The sequence below is a fragment of the Amphiura filiformis genome, chromosome 3 (assembly GCF_039555335.1).
Source record: "Amphiura filiformis chromosome 3, Afil_fr2py, whole genome shotgun sequence".
In the NCBI taxonomy this organism is placed as follows: Eukaryota; Metazoa; Echinodermata; class Ophiuroidea; order Amphilepidida; family Amphiuridae; genus Amphiura; species Amphiura filiformis.
This window is the reverse complement of record NC_092630.1, coordinates 40,138,961-40,161,630: the sequence shown is the minus strand read 5'-3', so window position 1 is coordinate 40,161,630 and position 22,670 is coordinate 40,138,961. Positions and strand designations below refer to the sequence as shown.

Here is a 22,670-nt window from a genome sequence, read left to right as displayed (position 1 = left end):
AGTACTGGTGCTAAACTTGACCAGTAAAAACCAGACCAGTATTTAGATATATTAATTTTGCGAGCAGTTCATGATAGCTGATAATCCCCCCGATTCAAGATAGCTACTTTTGTACTTGTTGATGTGGGGAGGCGCTGAATTTAAAGAGACCCCCCTCCCCCCAAAAAAAAAACCCAACATGATATTTCGTATACAGAGTTGACATAAAGTTTGAAGGACGGGACTGACTGATGATTGTGATAAATGCGTTTTTAACATTTAGGGGATCCTAACCCAGCCGTAATGGATTACGATACTAGCTATCCGGTCGGTAGCTACGATGTGCCGCCAGGAGGGTTTGCCGTATTGAAGCTAACGATAACACCAGAACCATCAGTTCAATACCCAATTGTTCTGAGCGTTGGTGCCAACTCGACTTCTCTGCGACTCTTGGAATTTAAAGTGACCTCCGTAGGAACTGGCTTCACTTGTGATAATACCGATGCATGGATATCAGCGCCCGGAACTATAATCATAGCCGACGGAGCTTACGATACGTCAGAAATTGACTTGGGTGTAGTAACATCAAGCAGTAAGTTACATAGCACGTTTGTTTCTTTGTTTGTTTAAACGTGCTGAGATACACTTGTGTTCTGATGGAATTTACAGGCTCAAGCAAAATGTGCAATCAAGGCTGAAAGGCTAGGTCCAAGCACGCTGCTTTATAATGTTATATAAAAAAAAGTTATTTATAGTGCGCTATACGCACAGGCACAACCCCTAAACCTTGATCCACAAAACTCAGCACACTTTACAGGTTGTCGCTGACCACTACGGCCCACATCATTCCATAAACCATTTTACGACAACACGGGGACTTTGCAGCTTCAAGAGCGCACACCCTAGGCATTCCATAAAAGACCATCGCAACCAGGTTTCGTACGGGTTACAACTAGCAGTAAGTTCCTTGTCCCGGGGAATTTCAAGGTAACTCAATTTTTCCACGTGAGCGACTAGCCACCACCAGGGATCGAACCCGCAACCTCTTGCACCATAGTCGAACGCCTTGACTGCTGCTATATGGAAAGAAAAGAGAGAAACCGAAATTAAGACAAAGAACAAGGAACAGAAGGCCACTCCTGATAAATAATTTTAACAATTTTACTGTCAGCCTTTGGGCCATGAAGTATAAGAGGAAACTTCTTAATCCAATCTCAACTGCCACAAACTGAGGCAGCTTTGTTGGAGCAATTATTGTCTGACATGTCCCTGGCGCTGTTTGTGCCCAATAAAGAGACTGAAAGTTCAAACGCGGTGAAACGAATATTTTAAACTACCGATATACGAAGTTGCGGTAGCGTATTGTGGTTAGCTTCGCCTTTGTTGAGTCCAGTTGCTGGATAATATTTTGCAAAGAATATTCTTTCCCGTAAGGATAAATCAGAAACGGTAGTGTCTAGGGCATATGTGTCTCCTCGCAAGTTGAGGGGTATCTCGTGTGTATATTCCCGCGTGATTAGGTTAGAGTGCGATTTGAATCTGCCACTGCGAAATCCAACATGGCGTTACTCTCATATTGAGATGAGACAGTCTGTAGCATGTAAGCGCAGGTATTCTATTATCATAGCTTGACCTGACTTACTATGTTTACATTTATGATAACCGTACAATGGCTTTAATAGTCAAAAATCTTCCTAGACAAGTTATGCCATTGCTGACTTTTCTCCCATTTTTTATTGACAAAATATAGGGTGGTCCGACACGGCAGCAACCGTGGAAGCTGACGCTATAGTAGTGGAAGCCACTGTTCAGATGTCTGAAGATCGGGCCACCGTTGATGACGGTTCCCTACATCCAGTTGCCATGTCTGTATTTTTTGCCTCTAGTAGATTTTGGGTTGGTGAGGGGTCCATCAGAGCCGATTATTCAAAGGCATATGCGGTGAGTGAATGAGTGGGTACACCGGTAAATGTATTATAAATAGTGTTGCACAACTTTCAAGTTAAATTGTTGCATTGTTTATTTTCCCTTAGATCGTAAAATGTATTTATGTTAGTGCCTTTAAAGATTGAACTTTGTTTTGTATGCATTATATATGCATTTCCCCCTTAAACATGTTTAATTGGATCGTTTTACTTTATATTTAGGGAAAGAGATTTCGTAAAAAGGCTTTTGACTAACACACGCGTCGCGTCACGTCACGTCACGTCACGTCACGTCACGTCGCGTCACGTCGCGTCACGTTGATATCTTCTTAAAAGTTACAAACAAGTCATACGGTTGAGATCCAATTTGACCTTGACCTCTATCAAGCTGGGGGGCATTGGGTGAATGCACCCGAGGTGGGCCACATAACACCCCGCCCAACGAACTGGGTACCGTTGGGTCCCTCAATTCTCTGTTTTCAACTCATATTTTCCTATTTTATTTTTATTTGATAAAAACTTTCCCGGAAACTTTTTTTCCCTTCGCCACTTAGTTTGTATTTCTTTTGCCAATTGAGAATGCTTGACAACCACCTGTATTTACTGCCTTTTTGACAACCCGATCCAATCACCCAAAACAAGCCAGAACTCAACATGACCCTTGTTTGCACCCCAATCAATGTTTCGCTTAGCACATACCATGAACATGCACTAGGAACTTCCATTGAAAAGACCCGATATGAATGCATGGGATACGCGTGGCTATTTTTAAACTGTGGAAAATACCCCGGGCCGTATTCTCGCAAAGGGGCTAACACCCGTCCCAGGACACACCCCGGCCCCGCAGAAAAACCCACAGACGCCACGAAAAAATGAACAACACAACCGCGCAAAACATGACCCAGCCCACCCCAATTGACATGGCCAAAGAGCCTCCCAGGCCTAAGGTTGACCCGTCTTCAAGAATACGACCTCAGAGTTTTCAATGGAAAATTCCATACAGCTGTGTTTGTTTTACTTGGTCACGTTGTTGCACACGTGTTTTCCATGGCCTGCTCTATTGCATATGATACACACATGCTGATATCGACAGCGAACGAACTTGCACCCGCTGGGCCTGTTGAAATCAAAACAAAAATCTTTGCCGGGGGGTCCACTCTTGCAGTAGATGGGGCACTTGGGGTTCTTTTTAGACGGTATTGGGAGCCTCCGTGAGGGTAATTTGTGGAGTTTCCTGGGCCTGATTGAGTGGGATTTTTGAACCCAGAGAACCCATTAAATGGGGTCGGATTTGACATGAACATTACTGCAAGAGTGGACCCCCGGCAAAGATTTGTTTTGATTTCAACAGGCCCAGCGGGTGCAAGTTCGTTCGCTCATGAAGATATCAACGTGACGTGACGTGACGCGACGTGACGCGACGTGACGCGACGTGACGTGACGCGACGCGTGTGTTAGTCAAAAGCCCGTAAAAATGATCTACGCGTTCATTGAAACAGTTGTCAAATATTTGCGTACCGCTTTATATAAGCCTTTAGGCACAACGTCTAATCTGGTCCTATAGCACTATCGGTGCACCGATTGGTAGGCTTACCATAGCTCGCCGTATAGGCTAAATTGATACGCACAGTGTCTTTTTTTTTAAATTTAAATGAAAAATGATAACACTATGCAAGTGTTAATTGTTTGGCTTCATAATATGGTATGATAAAAAGAGTCATCATCACCTAATCGGACACCGATAATGCTATAGGACCAAATCAGACGTGGTGCCTTACCTTTCGGCTGTTGCGTGGTAACTTTACGTGTACATGCCCCGAATAACTTAGGGGCTGTGCAATAATTATCAACCCCGAAGTAAAATTTCGAACGGCTCGCCAAAAATCGCTTGCCCCCCCCTCTCGGCCCGCCAAAATCGCTTGCCCCCCCTCTCGGCCCGCCAAAATTCTTTGCCCCCCCTTGAACATGCCAAATTTTTGGGATCCCAAATTCAAACTTTAAATGGTCTAGATGTATGTTGCGAGCGCAGCGAGCAGGAAAATTTGCATATTTAAGCGTTTCCGTACCGTTTTCCTTAGCCTTTTTAAAGCATTTTATTAAAAAGGTGCCACGTGAATGTGTGCCAAAAATCGCTTGCCCCCCCCCTCTCGGCTTGCCAAAATTGCTTGCCCCCCTTTCGTCTCGCCAAAAATTTCTTGCCCCCCCAATTTTACCCTCCCCAGGGCTCATAATTATTGCACAGCCCTTAAATAACCTCCCCATATTCTATATCATGTAGCTTGTTCCACCTACCGTGAATGATTTCACATTTGCGGAACCTGTTGTTGACGTTGTCACTCGAGGAGGGAAAAGCAACCTGCTACATAAAATAACCCTGACGGAAACCACCTGTTTCACATACTTCGTTAATTACACCACACAATATGCATGGATGGATATCACAGCTGTGGAGTTAGTTGGTTTTGGAGACTATCTGCCTGTGTTGGGCTTAGACCCACCTACCGTAACTACCGGGTAAGTTTAAAATAGCCGTAACAGTATGGATCGACATTCAAATAATCCCCTTGTAAAAATATTTTTGATAGTTTAAGTGAAGATTTAGGCCTATTTGCACCATCATATCCGTTCATCAATTGTGAGTATTGTCGCACGGGCTTTACGTGCATAGTTTACATATGCACGATTCTGGAACCTAGGATCGATTGCAGCATTGCAGATATTAGAACTGAGGATGGTTCCCCTTTTCTTTTTGAGTACATGTAGCTCTGAAACTTAACGTTATATTACAGGGTTTTACCCCTCCTTTACACGGGGCCATCGGCTTTACGAGACTCGTGCTAAGCATGTATGGGAGTGAGAAGAAATTCTACAATTTTATTCTATAAAGTGAATGAACACAATATCGTAGGATTTCCAACCTTATGTGAACATTTTGGGGGGGGGGGAGAATTCTCACCTAAAGCACCTTACAGTGGTTCTTAACTTAAAATTAGGTTTAAAAACCGCTGATATTGACATGGTTTTTTTATATAAATATTTTGCTCTTCTTCTCTTTGCTGTGGTTGTTCTTGATGTTTTAGGGGCAACACTGAAGGTAACTTCGCTGAAGTTGACTTTAGATCTGTTTGCAATGTAATGCGTGACGTTGCTACTGCTGATGACGCCGCTAACATGACAGTGAGATTATTATTATAGTTCTTAGAAATTATTAATAAATCCTGAAATTGGTTGAACAGAAATGAACGTTTGCAATTAAATATTCTTTAAAACAGTATATAGGCATACTCGTATAGTGAGAGCACAATATAATACAAAACGAGTAAGTGTTGTGTTAATTATGTTAATTTCTTAAAATATGAAGTGATCTGCCAGTCAAGGTCAAATAAGCATTCTACATATATACATGCGCATCACAAATGTATGATCCCATGTAGATGTAAGTACAATGGACTAACGAACACCCCACACATAAAACCCACCTACACACACGCACCCCCACCCCAACATGTCACTATTTTCTGTCATTTTCTTATGTAATTCTTAACCTCATAATTATAGCCGTAACATTTCTTCATGATATCTACAGTTTGTGATGAATGTCTCTGTTGAGTTTGCCGACTCCGAAGATGTACAACAAAGTTCGTGGGGAACTATTTCTGCTAATATGATGGTGGGGAATGGAGACACAACACAGGATGTTGTCGAACATGTCACATACAAGGCAGATTTACCGAAGGTACGTATGTAACAGAATAACCTCTTGGTGCGACATGGAACATTGCCATATTAGTGCTTAGTTTCCACTGTGAATTGACTGTGTGAATTAGTATAATACGTACACTAGCCAACTTTACTATAATAGCAATGCATTTGAAAAACAATTATTAGCAACCGATTGCGCATACCTTCTTAGCCTTTCTTACACCAGTCCCTCCTGCAATAGAAACATAATGTTATCAATATGACTAAACCAGACACTTGGGGAACACCGCTCTAATTCTTGGACGGCTGCGGACTTCAGACAGGCTTACTATTATTAGCATGGAGGCGCTAGACAAGAGACAAAAAATAGCTACGTACCTTGAAGAAGCATTTATGGTATGAATACCTGAAAGCGATATAGTGCTAAATGTATGGTAGGGGGGCGCACGCGGCGCGCGCCCCCTCTATTTTGTGCAGATCGGCGCCTGACTCTGTGTATTTTTGCAGAGTGGCGCCTGACTTTGTGTGGGCGCCGAGCCGCGGCGGCGGTGGCGGTGGCTCGGCGCCCCCTCTATTGAAAATTCCTGGATCCGCCCCTGACCCTCCTGCAATAGAAACATAATGTTATCAATATGACTAAACCAGACACTTGAGGAACACCGCTCTAATTCTTGGACGGCTGCGGACTTCAGACAGGCTTACTATTATTAGCATGGAGGCGCTAGACAAGAGACAAAAAATAGCTACGTACCTTGAAGAAGCATTTATGGTATGAATACCTGAAAGCGATATAGTGCTAAATGTATGGTATATCATCCGGACCGTATCTTGATGTCTCAACGATTGCCTGTGGAGCCAATATCAAAGCAGAAAAGCAAGAAAAGATCTCAGCAAATTTAATTTTGTTCACTGCCTGTGAAAACCAAACTCAAAATAAAGTAAGCAGTCCGCACTCGTTGGAAGAAAGCAGTCAATGCCCATCAAATTATTGAGGCTTTTGAAGACTTACATTTTTTCGTTGCGGACGTACAAATTGAAAAATTTCAATTTGTACGTACGTATAGATGAAATAACATCGTTTCTTATTACTGAACAGGGATGCAAAATCAATACATCTCATGCCGAGAAAGTCAGTTATCAACTTTCAAAATATGTAAACCTTATTTGTCTGAAACCAAAAGAAGACTTTATACAAGGTGGTTAAAGATAGCAGTTTTGGGAGTGAACGTCCGCAACACAGGGTAATTTGGGGGTAATTTTCACATTTGCACAGGATAGAAAATAAACTTGCTCTGATTTTCTTGAAATTGGCAGCAAATTGTCATCAATTCGTGAGGATTCAGAAAAAGAATAGTTTACACTATCTGCAATGTCAAATGACTGAGATATGAGATAAAAACGAGTTTCAAATTTTTACCATTTGGTTGACGGAACTGCCCACCAATGGACAAAGGGATATTACTTTCCTTGCAAAAGTTGTCAACTGTCTAGTCGATACCCATGATAGTTTGGACAACAACTTGTCAATACAGTCCAAAATATCAACCAACCTGCGATTCACTACCTTAATCAAGCTCACCTCTGAAACCCATGACAACCCTAACCAATCTAAGTTAGTAGTAGGCGTCCACGCATATTTTTTAGTGTTTGGAACAGATCCAGCTGACAGAAGATTTTCCTTCACCTTCTTTGAAATCATAGTACAAGAATTTTCTGAATCTGACCTACACCAACCATCATCAAGATAATGACAAAAAAATCCTTGCTTCCTCCAGTGCCTCACAAGTGATCCGAGGCACTTGGTAAACACACGTGGGGCTGTGGAAAGACCAAATGGCAGCACTTTAAATGAAAAGTACTTCGTAATTCGAAAAAAAGTCAAATTGCAATATTCCAATCATCAAATTTTATCTCCTACTTCATATTGGTTGACATATCTTAAATCTAGAAATTTAGTTATCCGGATCTTTGAGCTGACACGGAAAGAGGGTCAATCACACATGGCACATTTACAAGGAACACTCTTCTATAAGATTTTTTACACAAAAGATCCTTAATAGATTCAGAAACAAATTCACTTTGTTTCAACGCTGATTTGTTGTTCTTAAATGACGCTGGAGAAGGTGTATAGGCGCTAGCGACCTAAAATCACAAAATTTATAGTCCCATTTTTCTTCAAAATTTTCATACATTTTCCGCCTTTTTTTTCGTTAATAAATCTTTTGCCGCCCATTCTTCTTCCGCCGCCTCTTCTTTTCCCGGCCCTGCTTTTACCCGCCCCTGCTTTTATTGGGGGGGGGGGGGGGGGGCGCATGGTACTCTTCGATAGCTAACACCTTGTGCAATAAGACCCAGAGAGCCTTATCCCCATTCTCATAATAGAATCATTGAATTCAATCTGCTCTTTGTTACCTTTAAATCTGTAGGCCTATCCCTCTTTCTTGGCAGCCTTAAGTCTCATCAATCTTGTGAAGCCGAATCTGTGACAGTTTATTGGTGTGCTATCTGCACATCCACATAGGCATGATAGGCCCTGACACCTCCGATAGCCTAGGGGACTGCCCATGAAACAGCTTGATTTATAATTGCTGATAAGTTAGAAGCATTTAACTGAACTTCAACTTGCTCTTCTTGAGCCTGGACAATATTTCGATCACCTTGTACCTGTTCTTGTCTCTGCTGAAAAACTCCTTCACCTCCTACTACTGATACTGTCCGTGCTCCACCTCAACATATCGCGTCAGCCACAAGCGCCAACAGTACGTCCGCACTCGTTGGAAGAAAGCAGTCAATGCCCATCTCCCTCTACCCACTCAACTTACCCGGCAAACGGCTTTACATAAATTATGCAAATAGGGCTACTGTTAACAACAGAAAATATAATTGTAAAGAAAGAATATTTATGATGCTATAATATTAAGCCAGGACAAGTAGTCTGAGGCACTTGGTAAACACATGTGGGGCTGTCAAAAGACCAAATGGCAGCACTTTAAATGAAAAGTACTTCGTAATTCGAAAAAATTCAATTTCAATATTCCAATCATCAAATTTTATCTTCTGCTTCCACGAATATTGGTTGACATAATTATCTAGAATTAGCCTAAGTTTCCCGGAGCTTTGAGCTGACACGGAAAGAGGGTTAATCACACATGGCACATTTACAAGGAACACTCTTCTATAATATTTTTGCACAAAAGATCCTTAATAGCTTCAGAAACAAATTCACTTTACCACTAGGCTGATTTGTTGTTCTTAATGACGCTGGAGTAGGCATGTCCAAAAAGGCAATCATTTTGGATTAAGCCAATACTTCAAAGGTACATAATTTTGATGGACACACATTTTACAAAATAAGGTCTTTTGAAGAATACATGATAAGCATTCTAGTATTCTATATAATAAGTATTATAATACATAATAAATATTATAGTATTCTATTTTAACTGCAAGGAAGAGACTTTACTAAACCATTTTTACTTTTGTTTAGACTTTATTCAGTCTTGACTGTCCCGATACTGCACTCTTGATGAAACCTGCAGAAGTTGACACATGCACTCTTACTATCAATGTGCTGGACAATGAATTACCGATACACCTTGAAATAGAAACTATGATGAACACAACGGCTACTCTCAACCTTCAAGCAGCTAGCGTCACGTTAGTTGGTCGTAACGTTGGTGGTGATTTTATCGTTGGGACGGTGCTTACCCTGAATTCTTCAGACAGCACGATACAGAATAACAAAGGTGTCCTGGACGGAAATGTACAAAACACGTGTAAGTCAAGCTAAAATATCCCTGAATGTATTGTTCTATATCTAATATCATTATCTAAGAAATATAAACTATAATATGTTGCTTTATATATCTCATACAAAGATTCTTGTCATTTGATTGGTCAATTACTAAGCTTCAAGTTTTATTCGATCCTGTAAGAATCCCAAAGGAATGTATAAGGATACAAAACACATAAAATACTGGCTATATGCAAGATACAAATCACATCGATAAAATATAAAGTTCCATTTTTGGTATAGTATGATTTAATATGCTTTTTCCTGAGATTGTTGAAGTGATTACAAATAAAAATGTTATAAAATTTATCACTGGTCTTTAAGTCTTTACAGTGACGTGTGTCTAAAGCCATATTATAACAGTTCCATAAAATAGATTAGTATTTCTTTTCAATAAAATGTTAGCTTTTACTATCAGATATATCCTCTTTTAATTGTGAGCCGAACAAGTGAGGTAAAGCAAAGAAAATTGGAATTTACTACCAGCGCCAATGACCTGCTACACCGGCGGTCGTAATACGGTACGATCCTTTGATGTCTGTGTATATCATCCTGCACGTCTTGTACGTAATGAGTTATGAACACTAAGGAAACCGCGAAAGCAATGCTCGTTTTCCAGGGCCGGATTAGTCTCTGTAAATGACCTAATGTTCCTATTTTCTTCTCTATTCAGTTACCTACACTAATGAATCTGGGACATGGCAAGACGGTGATGATGACATTATTATCAGCATCACTTTCCAAATGACGGATGCTGTTGCCAATGACCCAGGTTCATTACAAAGAATGGAGATCGGTGCAGCATCAGGGGATTTAATGATCTTTGTGTGTTATCATGACTTCACTGTTGAGAGAGATGGAACAGAAGCTCCTGCCTTGAGTGTGAGCTATATGCACACACAGTCTAGTGCTAATCTTGCCCCAGGGTAAGTTAACCAAGTTGCAAGTCCGCATAGGATAATATACTGAAGATATGGAATGTAAAAGACCCAAAGGTGGTATTGGTTTTCACATAATTTCATCAGAAAAGAGAATGTGGTTGGAGCATTTAGTTTAAAATGTTGCAAAATCGGGGACAATTTCGATTCACATTTACCGAATTTCCTCGTCATACTTGAATTGGAGAGAGATGATATCCTTTTGAAAGCAAACCGTTTATTGCATTGGAGAAAGAGGCTATCTGCATTGGTCAAAAATGCTATCATTTGGAGAAAAATGTTATCGTATCAAAAGTAAGCTAATGTATTGATGAAATATGCAATAATTTGACAAGCAGAACACTGTATACATTATATTATGAAGCTAAATTAGTCCAAGGGAAAAGCAGAGCAAGGAGTTCGGATTTCGAGTGCCAAGGGATGAGGAAATGGCTAACACGAAAGGAATGACTAACACGAAAAGAACCAAATGAAACAGAAATACGTATAAGAGATTTATGGTGAATTTACATTATCAGACAAACGGATCAAACTACAATAAATGTATATCTTAATAAGTCTTAACAGAGTCACATTGCAGTATAATTGAAGTATAATTGAATATAATTCACGTGCAAGACATAATGACAATATATTCGCCATCTTGTTGACCAATATAAACTAAACATCAGGAGATGAGCCTGGTTACGTCCGTCCCGGTTGGGGAGTCACCAAGGAGTGACGTATTTATCAAAGCACTGGCAATACATCGCTCCACGGCGTTTAATTGACGCAGGGATAATACCACGTTCACTTGATGAACGGGTATCATGGCTTAAGGCACAATGATCAATATTCAATTATGCAAATGGATTATCGTCACAACGCATATATGCTATCGTTTAAAGATGCTGTTATCGTGTTCCAAAGTAAAACACCGCATTGATGACAGATGCCGAAAACAGACCACTTTATTGGTGACATAATATGCTATTATTAACACGTTAAACGCAGACTACCACTGCATAGGCCTATTGGTGAATGATGCTATCGTTGGAAAAAATGAATCATTACATTGTTGAAAAATAATATCGTTTGAAAAATAAATCACCGTGCAACAAAAATGGTTTACTTTTCAAACAATAAGCTACAATCTTCTTAAATCCACTAACTCATAAATTGTAGTCCAATGTCATTATCCACTTCAGTTACTTGACTGAAGTATCAAATATAACACTTAATTGCATTGGAGTCACTCAACCGTGCCCCCCCCCCCCCCCATTTGGAGACATTTGAGGGATTCTATTCTACACCTTCTCAGACCTACATGGATAGTCTGAAGGATTAGTACTAGTAGGATCTACGCCAGGCACAAAAAGAAACTCGTCAGTTATATTCATCCTTGCTGTTCAATAACTTGATAATTTTGGATTATTCTGAAATATAAATTTTGTTAATTGGACTTTGCTTTCTCATTTGACACCCTGTTCGTGAAAAACGAACAAGAATTGACCAAGATATGCGCCTCCAAAGCCTCAAACCCCAAAAAGAAAAGTTACATTTTCAACGGTTTTCAATGGGAACGTATCGTTGTATTGCACACAAGCACCACGAGCCAATCAATAAAACACACAGTATAACAGGCACAATTGAATCGTTAAAATTGCAACTTTTTATTTTGGGGTTTGAGAGTTTGAGGCGCATATCTTGGTCAATTTGCTCAATGTTCACGAACAGGGTGTCAAATGAGACAGAAAAGTCAATTAACAAAATGTATATTTCAGAATAATCAACATTATCAGGTTATTGAACAACAAGGATGAATATAACTGACGAGTTTCTTTGTGCCTGGTGTACTACAATTGATTAAATTCGAGATTCGTACAGTATGGATAAATTCCGATCAAGATTAGTAATAATATTAAAATCAAATAATGTGAGGTGATTTTTCACCGTTTATTTCATTTCAACAGAGATTCAGTATCTTACGTAGTCACCATTAGCCATGATCCTTTGATTTCGACGGCAGAACCAACCAATCTCCAAATACGTTTAAATTTGCCAGTTTACGTCAACTTCACACAATTTATCGATCAAAATACAAATGTTAGATATCCAGTGCCTACCTACGATGTCTCGGCGGGTGGCGTCATTTTGATGGTAAATGCATTTATTTGTCTTTGTTTAAACATAGACTCTTTTTTAACGGTCTATGGTTCAAAAGATCAAAGAATTGATGGCTACCGACATGGGTCCTTCGGCCCTCTTTTAAACACACATTAAAGTCTTGTTGTCAAAAAGGGTTTTTTTTTCAATCAACACGTACAAACTATTAGAGCAATGCTATAATAGGCCTATAAAATAAACTGTGACACCGTCTATTTTTGGTTATTTTCTCTATTCATAGTTGTCCTGTCATTTATAGGACCACTGACTTTATCGAAGCTTGTTGATGTTGTGATCCAACAGCTGATGACTGGCAGGAAGTAGTGATGTTAGTCTTACTCGCAGTCTCCAAAAGCAAATCTTCAACACTTCATGTAACTGGAAATCCTTCAAAACAATGCTAAAGCAGATTGAGTAATAGCCATTGTATTGTCAATACCGAAGCAAGGAGTGTACATGTAGAATAGATTTAAAATTAATCAAAAAAATATTATTTTATTAATCCAATATAATTATTTTATTAATCCAATTTGATTATAATTGTTGTAATCTTTTTAAAGATTTAAAAAAAGTAATCCAACAAAAGATTACTTTTTAATTCTTATAGATTTGTCCTTCAGGACAATCTCAAATAGATTAAAACGTTAATCTTTTAGATTGAAATTTTAATCCTTCGAATTTGATCTGAATTGACTCTTTGATCCATCATGCTTTTTTGTCACTCTCTCTCTACGATTTGCTATACATGGTCACTAATAGCTGAGTTCTTAAATTGGCTCTCGGATTCTTTTCGTTTTGACCGGGTGTATTTTTGTTAACCCGCTTTTTCTGCCTCCCTACGGTGCTCGTCTAACCGCGTGCCGAAAGTTCTTTTTGTTTCACCTACGTAAGTTTTGTCGCAGCTGCCACACGGAATTTCGTAAACACAATTAGGAGTTTTGACCGGTTCTTGCTTATCTTTAGGGTGGACCACCATTTTTCTGATTGTAGTGTGTGGTCTCATATCGGTTGTGATGTCATGTTTCTTTAGGGTTCTGCTGATTCTTTCAGACACTCCGGCTACATATGGGAAAACCACCAGGCCTTTGCTTTTATGCTCAGAAGTTGCGATCTTATTTTTCTTTGTTTTTCCTTGGTGCTTATCTTCCATTTGTTTCTTAACTTGTTAATTTCGTGATGAACCTGTTTCAAAAACAATATATTTTAATATACGAGTGGATATTCATACGTAGTGGTAGATAAAATGAATTAAAGCTTTAACTTCAACACTACACTATTTTTCGCTCACCTGGAGCGTTTTCACTAGTCCGACTAGCGTCTTCAGCAGATGGTGATGCTGTGTTGATATCTTGTCTACAATCGGGATATCTCTCACTGATGACGTCATATGATTGACAGAATGACGTCATAGGATGTTTCAAACCTCAAAATACACCGAGGAGTGCACTCGTAGCCCCTAAAGACAAGACAGAACCCTACAATCTGGGATTGTGTATCAAATTGACTGTGCTGATTGTGACGCGAGTTATATCGGCGAGTCTGCCAGGAAACTTGAGAAAAGGCTTAGTGAACACAAGTCTACTGCCGGCAGCTCTAAATCAGCGGTCAGAGAACATGTAGTGAGATCTAAAGGTCACCAGATTGATTGGGAAAACGTTAAGGTGCTCGAACGGGAGCAAAAAGAGTTTTCCCGGAGAATTCTTGAAGCCATCCAAATAAGGACTCAAAAACCGAGCCTAAATCGTGACCAAGGACTAGAAATAGATCCTATTTGGGATAACTTGCTGATGCCCAGGGGGGGGGGGGGGCTCTGTCAATCATATTACGTCATCAGTGAGAGATATCCCAACAGTAGACAAGATATCAACACAGCATCACCATCTGCTGAAGACGCTAGTCGGACTAGTGAAAACGTTCCAGGTGAGCGAAAAATAGTGTAGTGTTGAAGTTAAAACTTTAATTTAATATATTAAATTTCTTCTCTTCCTTGGTGCTTATCTTCCATTTGTTTCTTAACTTTGTCAATATTTCATTTGGGATGTCCACACCTGTCTAATGTGCTCTTCCTCTTTGATCATATCCTGCTCTTCTGTAACAATTTTGTCTTTTCTGTTGAGTAAAGTCCTGACGTCACCCATTTTTTGATGAAGTGGATCATGGGATATGAAGGACAAATACTGTGGGTTTTCTTCCCATAAACCATGAGTTTGATGGAATTGTCAGGTTTAGGCCTGCGGACAATTAACGTATCTAAGAATGGAATTTGGTGATCTTTTTTTTCCTCATAAGTAAATTTTATACTAGAGGTAGTATCCACTTGATTCAGGTGTTCTGTCAAGGTTTCGGCAGTGTCTTTATTTACAATTTCGAAAATATCGTCCACGTAGCGTTTCCAGAGGCGGGGTTTGCACTCAATGAGTCTCATGTTTATGATCCACTTTTGTAGACTAACATCACTACCGGAAGTGACATAACTTCCCGCCAGTCATCAGCTGTTGGATCACAACATCAACAAGCTTCGATAAAGTCAGTGCCCAGTGGTTCACTGACGAAACTGTCAGCAAGAAAATAGTAGGTTTCTTCACTGGATCTGTTACTTTCGTTATTACCAAACCTGAAATTTCAAAAACAATATATCTTAAGTTCGTTATCAAAACATTTCTCCAAAGTTTGACAGACTGTTCTTCTCTGACTCGGTCCAATTCACTGTGGAAGCAGACATCAATAATGACTATAAGTTCTATGACAAAACAAACTGGCAAGGAACCACGCCTCTGCAAGTTGTCTATCAGATGACATATCGTACAGGAAGCGCAACAGCTGACGGAGAGTATTTGAGTGAAGACGTGCAATATGTGACGTATTCGTTCACTGTCACACCTGCACAAGATGGTAGGGGATAGTTAGTTTTCTTATTCTTGCAATGTTCTAAGATTTGCATAAATGATTGAAGAGTTTCACTAGAATTCCAAGGTATAAATAAATAAATAAATAAATAAGTAAACAAATGAAGTAAATAAATAAATCAATCAATTATAAATAACAAATAAATAGAAATTCATTTTTTCAAATGTCATAGTTTAAAATAAAAAGCGGATGGAAAGATATGTAGACATTTCAGGATTCAACTAAAGCAAATTCCAGGATGCTGTGATAGATCTGTGCATTTTCATTAATTCCATTTAGATTCGGGAGCACCTACATGTGACACTCCTGTGGCACTAGGAATGTCGAGTGGCGATATACAAGACTGTCAAATAACTGGATCATTTCATCCAGATGCAACAGCAATGCCATTCGATGCAAGACTCAACGATGCTTCAGGTATGACTCGGCTATGGCATTCTTTCATAATGTTGCAATAACGTTTTGACAACATTTTAAAAATCTTGTTTTTGTGTTTTTTTCATGTAAAACGTATTCAGTATTAAAGAATCGTGCGACATGCTATATGCTTTAAGGGCTATTATCCACGTTTGCACAGTGTTTTTGTGGGACCTAAGACCACATCACACACTCCAAATTGTATTATGATATCAAATAATTTATGGTTGTCCCGCAGCTTGGAAAAGCGAAGCCCGAGGTGGACCCTTCTTGAAAAACAGATGGCTGAAAGTTGACTTGGGTCAAGTGGTGACACTGACGTCCATTGCGACCCGAGGAGGGGATACTGGTGACATAGGATCATTTAATCTGCTCTATAGTACCAATGATGCCTTATATCAAGAAGCTACACCTGCCGATGAGGTAACTTATCATTACTTTTGAACTTTTAAGCCCGGCTTTTAAGAACATCCATGCAGGCATTCCCGCAATCTCTTAATGCCCAAATATGCAACCCTAACTGTAATACTCATATTTAATCTATATATATCATAAATTGGCCTATACATACATAACCTAGTTAAAACAAAACAATTATACTATTCCCCTAAATCTCCGAATGAAATCTAATTCATTAGCAACTGGGTATACCAAAGTGTAATATTTTCTCCCCAAGGTGAACATTTTGTTATGATCGGTCTACCGATAGATAAATCAGTGGCGGCGTAGCGTGAGACATCCGATTGAGGGTGGGGTGGGCACACAAGCCGCTTTTCAACAATTTTCCTATGGAATTTTCAAATCGATTGGAGGGCACGTAGCCCTGTGCCCTATAAGACGCTAAGCCACTGACCCAGTAAAATAATCACACGATTTCATATTCACCGACAACCATGCCGCATAATGTAACAATTCAACCATGTTTAAAACCAACTTAAATCAGTCTTCTAATACTTCAAGAAAAGTTTTGACAGTATAACCAAAATCACAAGGACAGGTGTTGTTGCTACAAGTATTAATTTGTCATATTCAAGACAATTAACTACTTTCAAACTTTTTCTTGTGACCCGACAGTTCAACCACCGGAAATTGAACCCCGCAGGGCCCGCACCTGACACAATAGTGCAACATGATCTTGATCCTCCAGTGGAAACTCGATATGTAATCATAGAACCCACTAACTATGATTACAGCGCCCAGCTATATAATATGCTACGTGTGGAATTATATGGTTGTAGTACGGGAACCCCGGATCCTGGTAAGACTACTTTACTTTCGTAGTTGCTGTTGAAATGCATGCTACAAAATATGCTATAGCTTTGTATTACTTCTTCAACATTTTACAGATCTCTTTTAAAATACAAAAATGTCTTGAAAAATAAGACTTCCATTTTATTTATTGAAAGAAATTTATTGAAGATATTGTATCCAAGGAGAAATTACTTTTAGTTTTATCAGGGTTGTGAGGGACCTCTATTGAAAATTCTATTACCCCACGACCCATTATTCAAAATCGCGACTGTGATTTGTTGAAAGCAGCGTCACGTGAAAGACCATTAATTAGCAATAAAGTGGCCAGGGAACAGCGAACTTTATGCTGCGCCTCACCCATTATTTACGTTTTTACTGCCTCGGACACATTATTTGCGTGTAAAGGATAATGCTGCACCCTTTATTTCTTAAAAGAGGAACTTTGTTCAAAAAAGAGAAAAGCACTGTAATATGATCAAAATGGGCTGAAACTGAAAGAAAAAGCTAAAATTTTGTCTCAAAGAAATTTCCAAAAAAGAGGAATTCAGCTTAAAAGAGGAGATTTCACACCCCTGTTTTACATACTATTAAATAGTCAAGTGCTCCTACATGTAACATCTTATTGTTCTGGTATTAAATCAGTTTTTTTTTTATATCATTGCTTATTTTTACAGACCCATGTCCAGCAGCAGATACAGCTTTACATTTCTATGATCGCGGTTTTACTGTTGCTGAGGACACACTGTATGTTTGCGATTCAAAGACTTATTCACAGAGTGGATTGAAGAGACAGTTGTATGATGGGTATTTTGCAGTCAACTATGGGTAAGAATGAAGGAAAATAAAAGTTATTTTGAAGAATTTGTAAAAGTATATAAGAGGTGGAAAGTGAACATTGTTGATAAATTCGTAATAGTGGATACTGCTACTGTTTTTGATAATAATGATGATGTGGGTGATGAAGGATAATGTTTAATGGGAAAGGTTAGGATGAAGATTTTAAATTCTTGTTGATATTGATGAGATGATGATACTGATCATGAAGATGATGATACTGATAATGAAGAGGATAATGAATGATGACGACAACGATGACGACAACAGGTATTGTTTGTAACCAGAGTTTTACAGTCCTGGTTACAGAAAACGAACACTACTTTTTTTCTACAAAACACTGTTTGCCAAAAACTTGTTTCTTGTTAGTATGCTCAAACACCACTTGAATTGCAAGTTGTTTTTTAATTATTATTACTTCTAGGAAGAGACCTAAAATGCAGTGTTATGTAACTCAGGATGGCAGTACGTGGGATGGTAAGAATGAAACTTAACCATATCTGTGGTTTTTTTTTTAAAACAAACTGTTGCTTATTTTGTTTTTTCCTCATTTCTTATGTTACATGCTTTTCATTTCTGTAGTATTAGTAGGAAAAGTTGTAAGGTCAACAAAAGTATTACTTTTAGATTCCCATACATGCATGCATTGTTATCTAAATGCCACTCTCCATGACAAAAGATTAAACCAAAAACACTTCATAAAAAACAATTTATCTGAAAAATTTAATTACTATACTCACATTAAACATTTCATAAAAAAACAATTTATCTGAAACATTACATTACTATACTCATAATTAAACACTTCATAAAAACAATTTATCTGAAAAACCAAATTACTATACTCACAATTAAAGGCACTATCAACGAGTGGCCAATCAGAAAATCTATTAAAAAAAATCAGATTTTAAAGTTGAATGCCTAATTTAAAAAAGGGTATTTGTCTGCAAATGAACTCAATTTATGAATATATTGGGTGGTTTGGTAGAATAATTGTTCAAACAAACATGTATTTGGATTTTCCTTACGATAATACTTGTGCGAGATAAAATGGTTCAAAATGTTAAAGAGACTTTTGAGACACCCTGTAACTGAATGGAGCTTCCATATCATTTCAGCACTACTGTTTTTTCCTTTTTTGTATAAAAATATAATTTTTCATTTGAAAAAACAAAAATAAAAAAATCACAAGCTGACATGTTGTCCTTCACTTTGAAGCTCTTCATACAAATTTATTTATTTTTTATGCTTTCGCAAGGATCACATATTTTGGAAAACTTAGTTTAGTGGTTTCTGTCAGAATATTGAGTAACTTTGGCATCTTTTTTCCCCCTCCTAGCCATGCCAGAAAGAATCCACAATATAATAGGCTACCTGCCGACCCTTAACAACTCCATCTTTGCCGTCTTTGAGGATTCGTCCGGTTATGCTATGGGGATGGATTATGGCGACTCCTGGAGTATGATAACTATAGCAACCTACCAAACCGCTGTAGACGATCCTAACTTTGTATCTTATTTATCGGTCCCTTTTGATCCTGCAGCAGGGTTTGTTGACAAGACTCTGGGCAGTTACCAAGGTAGGTTTAATTTATTTTGAAAAAATTGGGGTTTTTCTCCACTGATATTCTTGTGGCCAAGCTTTATAACCTGACTTCACAAGCTAAAAAAACCTCTTGGCATATTTTGCCCTCAATCAAAATGAACTTGGATTCAAATTTATATCAAGTACTTTGACCAAACAATTTAGCATCACAAAAACAGTTTGTATATATGAAAAAAAAAATGATCTGAAAACTATTTTTATAACTTTCATTGCATCCAATGATATTTTGTTTGATAACAATGGGTTATTCCTGAAAAAGAGTTGCACACCCCATAGAAGATTTCAGATTTCTGGACTTCTTTGTCCAGTCATGATTGTTTGAAATCCAAAAATTTCAAATGCACCAAAGGCAAAAACAATCCAGCAGAAGTTAAAAATTGAAAATCCTCAATTTGGGAGATTAATTTTGACAATTCCTTGATTTTTCATTCATATAATTGCATTTCAAAGAAATGATGACGCAGGTGCATCATTGTTAATTGGTGATGAACAACAGTGAAACATATGATTGAATCCCTAAGCTGCTCCTCTATAGGAGGTGTGCACATATTTTCTGGAATAGCCCAGTCTAACATGAAAAAAGATATGGCCAGTGGTCACCTGTTGACATTAATAATGTGTAACTTTTTTCTTAGATGTTTTTTTGACAAGTTGACATTTCCCCTTTATTTTTCAGCCACATTTGATGGAATTTTGAAGTCAGGGGTGCAAATTCTTGATTGGAATAGCTGTTGTACACCTGCATGTGAACTGAGTGGCACATGTTAACACATCTTGTTAGCTTCCTAATTCAACATGATTTCTGTCTTGCCAAATTATTGTAAAAATGCAAAGAAATAATAAAACCAGCGCAAAACTGTTATGATACGAGTATATAGCAACCATGTCAAGTAACCATAGATGACTGGTATTAAATAGTGTATTTCATTTAATATTTCTGATTATTTCATTTTGGTTATAATTTTTTTGGTTGACGTAATGGACATGAAACATTCAGTCGATATATTATTTATATGCCAATACTATATGCTGTGAAAACACTGTACTGTAGGGGGACAGGGGAATTTGCCCTAATATCGACATAAAGCTCGGGACAAACTTGACCAAAAATGAATTACCCAGTTTTCTGCAGCCCTGTTATAACATCAATATTTGCTAATGGCCACATTATGTAACTAGAATTACACGGTTCGTAATTAAGGTGGCCCCCACACAAAGGTGTGTAAATAAAGGTTTGTAAATACAAATATGCAAATAACATGACACAAAACTACACCGCAAATCAGGCCGCCATATACTATCACCATACCATGGATGAGCATGATACCATAACATATCGGATGAGTCATAAAAATATCGGAAGAGCCAACGTCGAGTTCGATATTTGTATGACGAATCCGATATGTTATGGTATCATGCGAAATAAGCCATCCAATATTATCATTATTAGGTTTTCTTAACTCCTAATAACCCTGAAAACATAATAATGAAGTTGATCGGTTATTGCGTTTACTGCAGAGTGGATTCATGAAAATGTAGGCAAAATATGCAAATAAGCTCATTAATATTCATATATGTAAATAACATGACACAAAACTATACAGCACATTAGGCCACCATATACTATCACCGTACCAAGTTTGAAGTTCATTGGTTATTGCGTTTAAGCTGCAGAGTGGATTAATGAACAAATTGCTTCCGCCTGGACAACCAGGCAGCCAGCCAAACGGACATTTGGATGATAATATAAGCCCCACACATGTTTGGGGGGCCAAAAATGGCATATTTTCTCTATGTGCCACAAGTACTGATACCAATGTACAGTTTTCAAAGCATGTTACAGATCTTGTTAAATGAGAATGGTAGATTCTAATATTTTAACACGCTGTATCAAAAAAATTGTTTTCAGACTATTTTCAAGAGTTGTGATTAAAATAAAGATGTTGCCGAAATTTGTTGGCAATTTTGTTTAAATATTAAAAATATTCTTAAGAATGCCTGGTTTATTAAATTATAGCTTATGAGAATAGTACATTCTATAAAGATGTAGAGTGCTTTTTGAGGAAGAGTGGCATAAAATTAACACCACTAACAATGATGTGATTTGGCAAGAAATGTTTGGTAATTTGACAAGAAATTACACATAAAAGCAGTTTTGTTTTCATCAAATGATCAAATATCAATAAGTATTTGTTTTAAATTTACAAACCTATCATTATATATGTTTTATATTGTTTGAACAAGACAAAATAATGACTGCAAAGAAATGATTGGTGACATGACAAGAAATTACATATAAAACTAAAAAGGAGTTTAATTTGTTTATCAAATATCAATAAGTATTTGTTTAAAAATTTACAAACCTATCATTATATATATTTTACATTGTTTGAACAAGACAAAATAATGACCGCAAAGTACAGAAATTAATGTTTTGTTTGGCAGTGGAAGCACTTGTGTAATAAATCTTGCAAACAGTTGACAAATTTATTTGGATTGAAATTCACTGTATCGCCTTCCTTCATTCAAAGGATAACATTTCTGAAATACAAAGGATTATTAAAACCAAATCAACAGAAAAAGTAGTACTTATATTCTATTTCAATCGGAATAACTTACAATCCACATAAAATTGATTTTATGTTTTTCAAATTTTCTTGAAGTTTTAAGAACAATCATTTTGATACAACTTGTATATTGCTATGAGAATATCTTGTTTACTTTTATTGTGAAAATAGCAAAGATGATGCATTTTGTTGATGTTAATATATCTATAGATTGAATGACAAATGTTGTAATTAGTCAAGTTAAGGGATCTAAAATGAGCGTTTATTGCGTTTCGACAGTATTTTTTGTAGGACATGAGAGCACCTCAGACCTATCGAATTGCATTCTGAATACGAAGCATGTCTTGCTGATATCAAATAATTTTCATTTTTTGAAAATCACAATATAATACAAATTTTATGTCAAATTATGAAAATTTGATATTTTTCAAATTTTTGATATATAACAGTCCTCGAAGTAAATTATATAAATCTAATGATATATTTTTAAAGTGTATGTAGCAGGGAGGAAAAGCCGACGGTCAATTGAAAATGTTGACCTTTCATATTGAAGATATGGATTTTTTCCAAAAAGACCTATTTTTTTTTGTGTTTTGGGAAAAAAATC

The 22,670-nt window shown here is 37.7% G+C and overlaps 1 protein-coding gene across 1 annotated transcript; it reads left to right on the top strand.

The window, feature by feature from the left end:
• Positions 1-267: 267 nt before the first annotated feature.
• LOC140148497 (uncharacterized) lies at positions 268-22,443 on the top strand. Its single transcript, XM_072170479.1, has 16 exons — positions 268-571; positions 1,730-1,920; positions 4,183-4,418; positions 4,985-5,081; positions 5,491-5,640; positions 9,094-9,382; positions 10,073-10,325; positions 12,290-12,476; positions 15,152-15,374; positions 15,669-15,806; positions 16,045-16,229; positions 16,881-17,064; positions 17,732-17,882; positions 18,316-18,368; positions 19,231-19,470; positions 20,173-22,443. Exons 1-16 carry the CDS (start codon positions 283-285, stop codon positions 20,262-20,264), a joined length of 2,958 nt encoding a protein of 985 aa, XP_072026580.1. The 5' UTR covers positions 268-282; the 3' UTR covers positions 20,265-22,443.
• The last annotated feature ends 227 nt before the right edge of the window (positions 22,444-22,670 follow it).

Excerpts from the sequence above, each read along its gene's own strand:
- LOC140148497 (XM_072170479.1), top strand. The coding sequence starts at position 283 with ATGGATTACGATACTAGCTATCCGGTCGGTAGCTACGATGTGCCGCCA. Across the intron at positions 17,065-17,731 it reads TACGGGAACCCCGGATCCTG|ACCCATGTCCAGCAGCAGAT; the intron begins GTAAGACTACTT and ends TTATTTTTACAG. Across the intron at positions 18,369-19,230 it reads GGATGGCAGTACGTGGGATG|CCATGCCAGAAAGAATCCAC; the intron begins GTAAGAATGAAA and ends TCCCCCTCCTAG.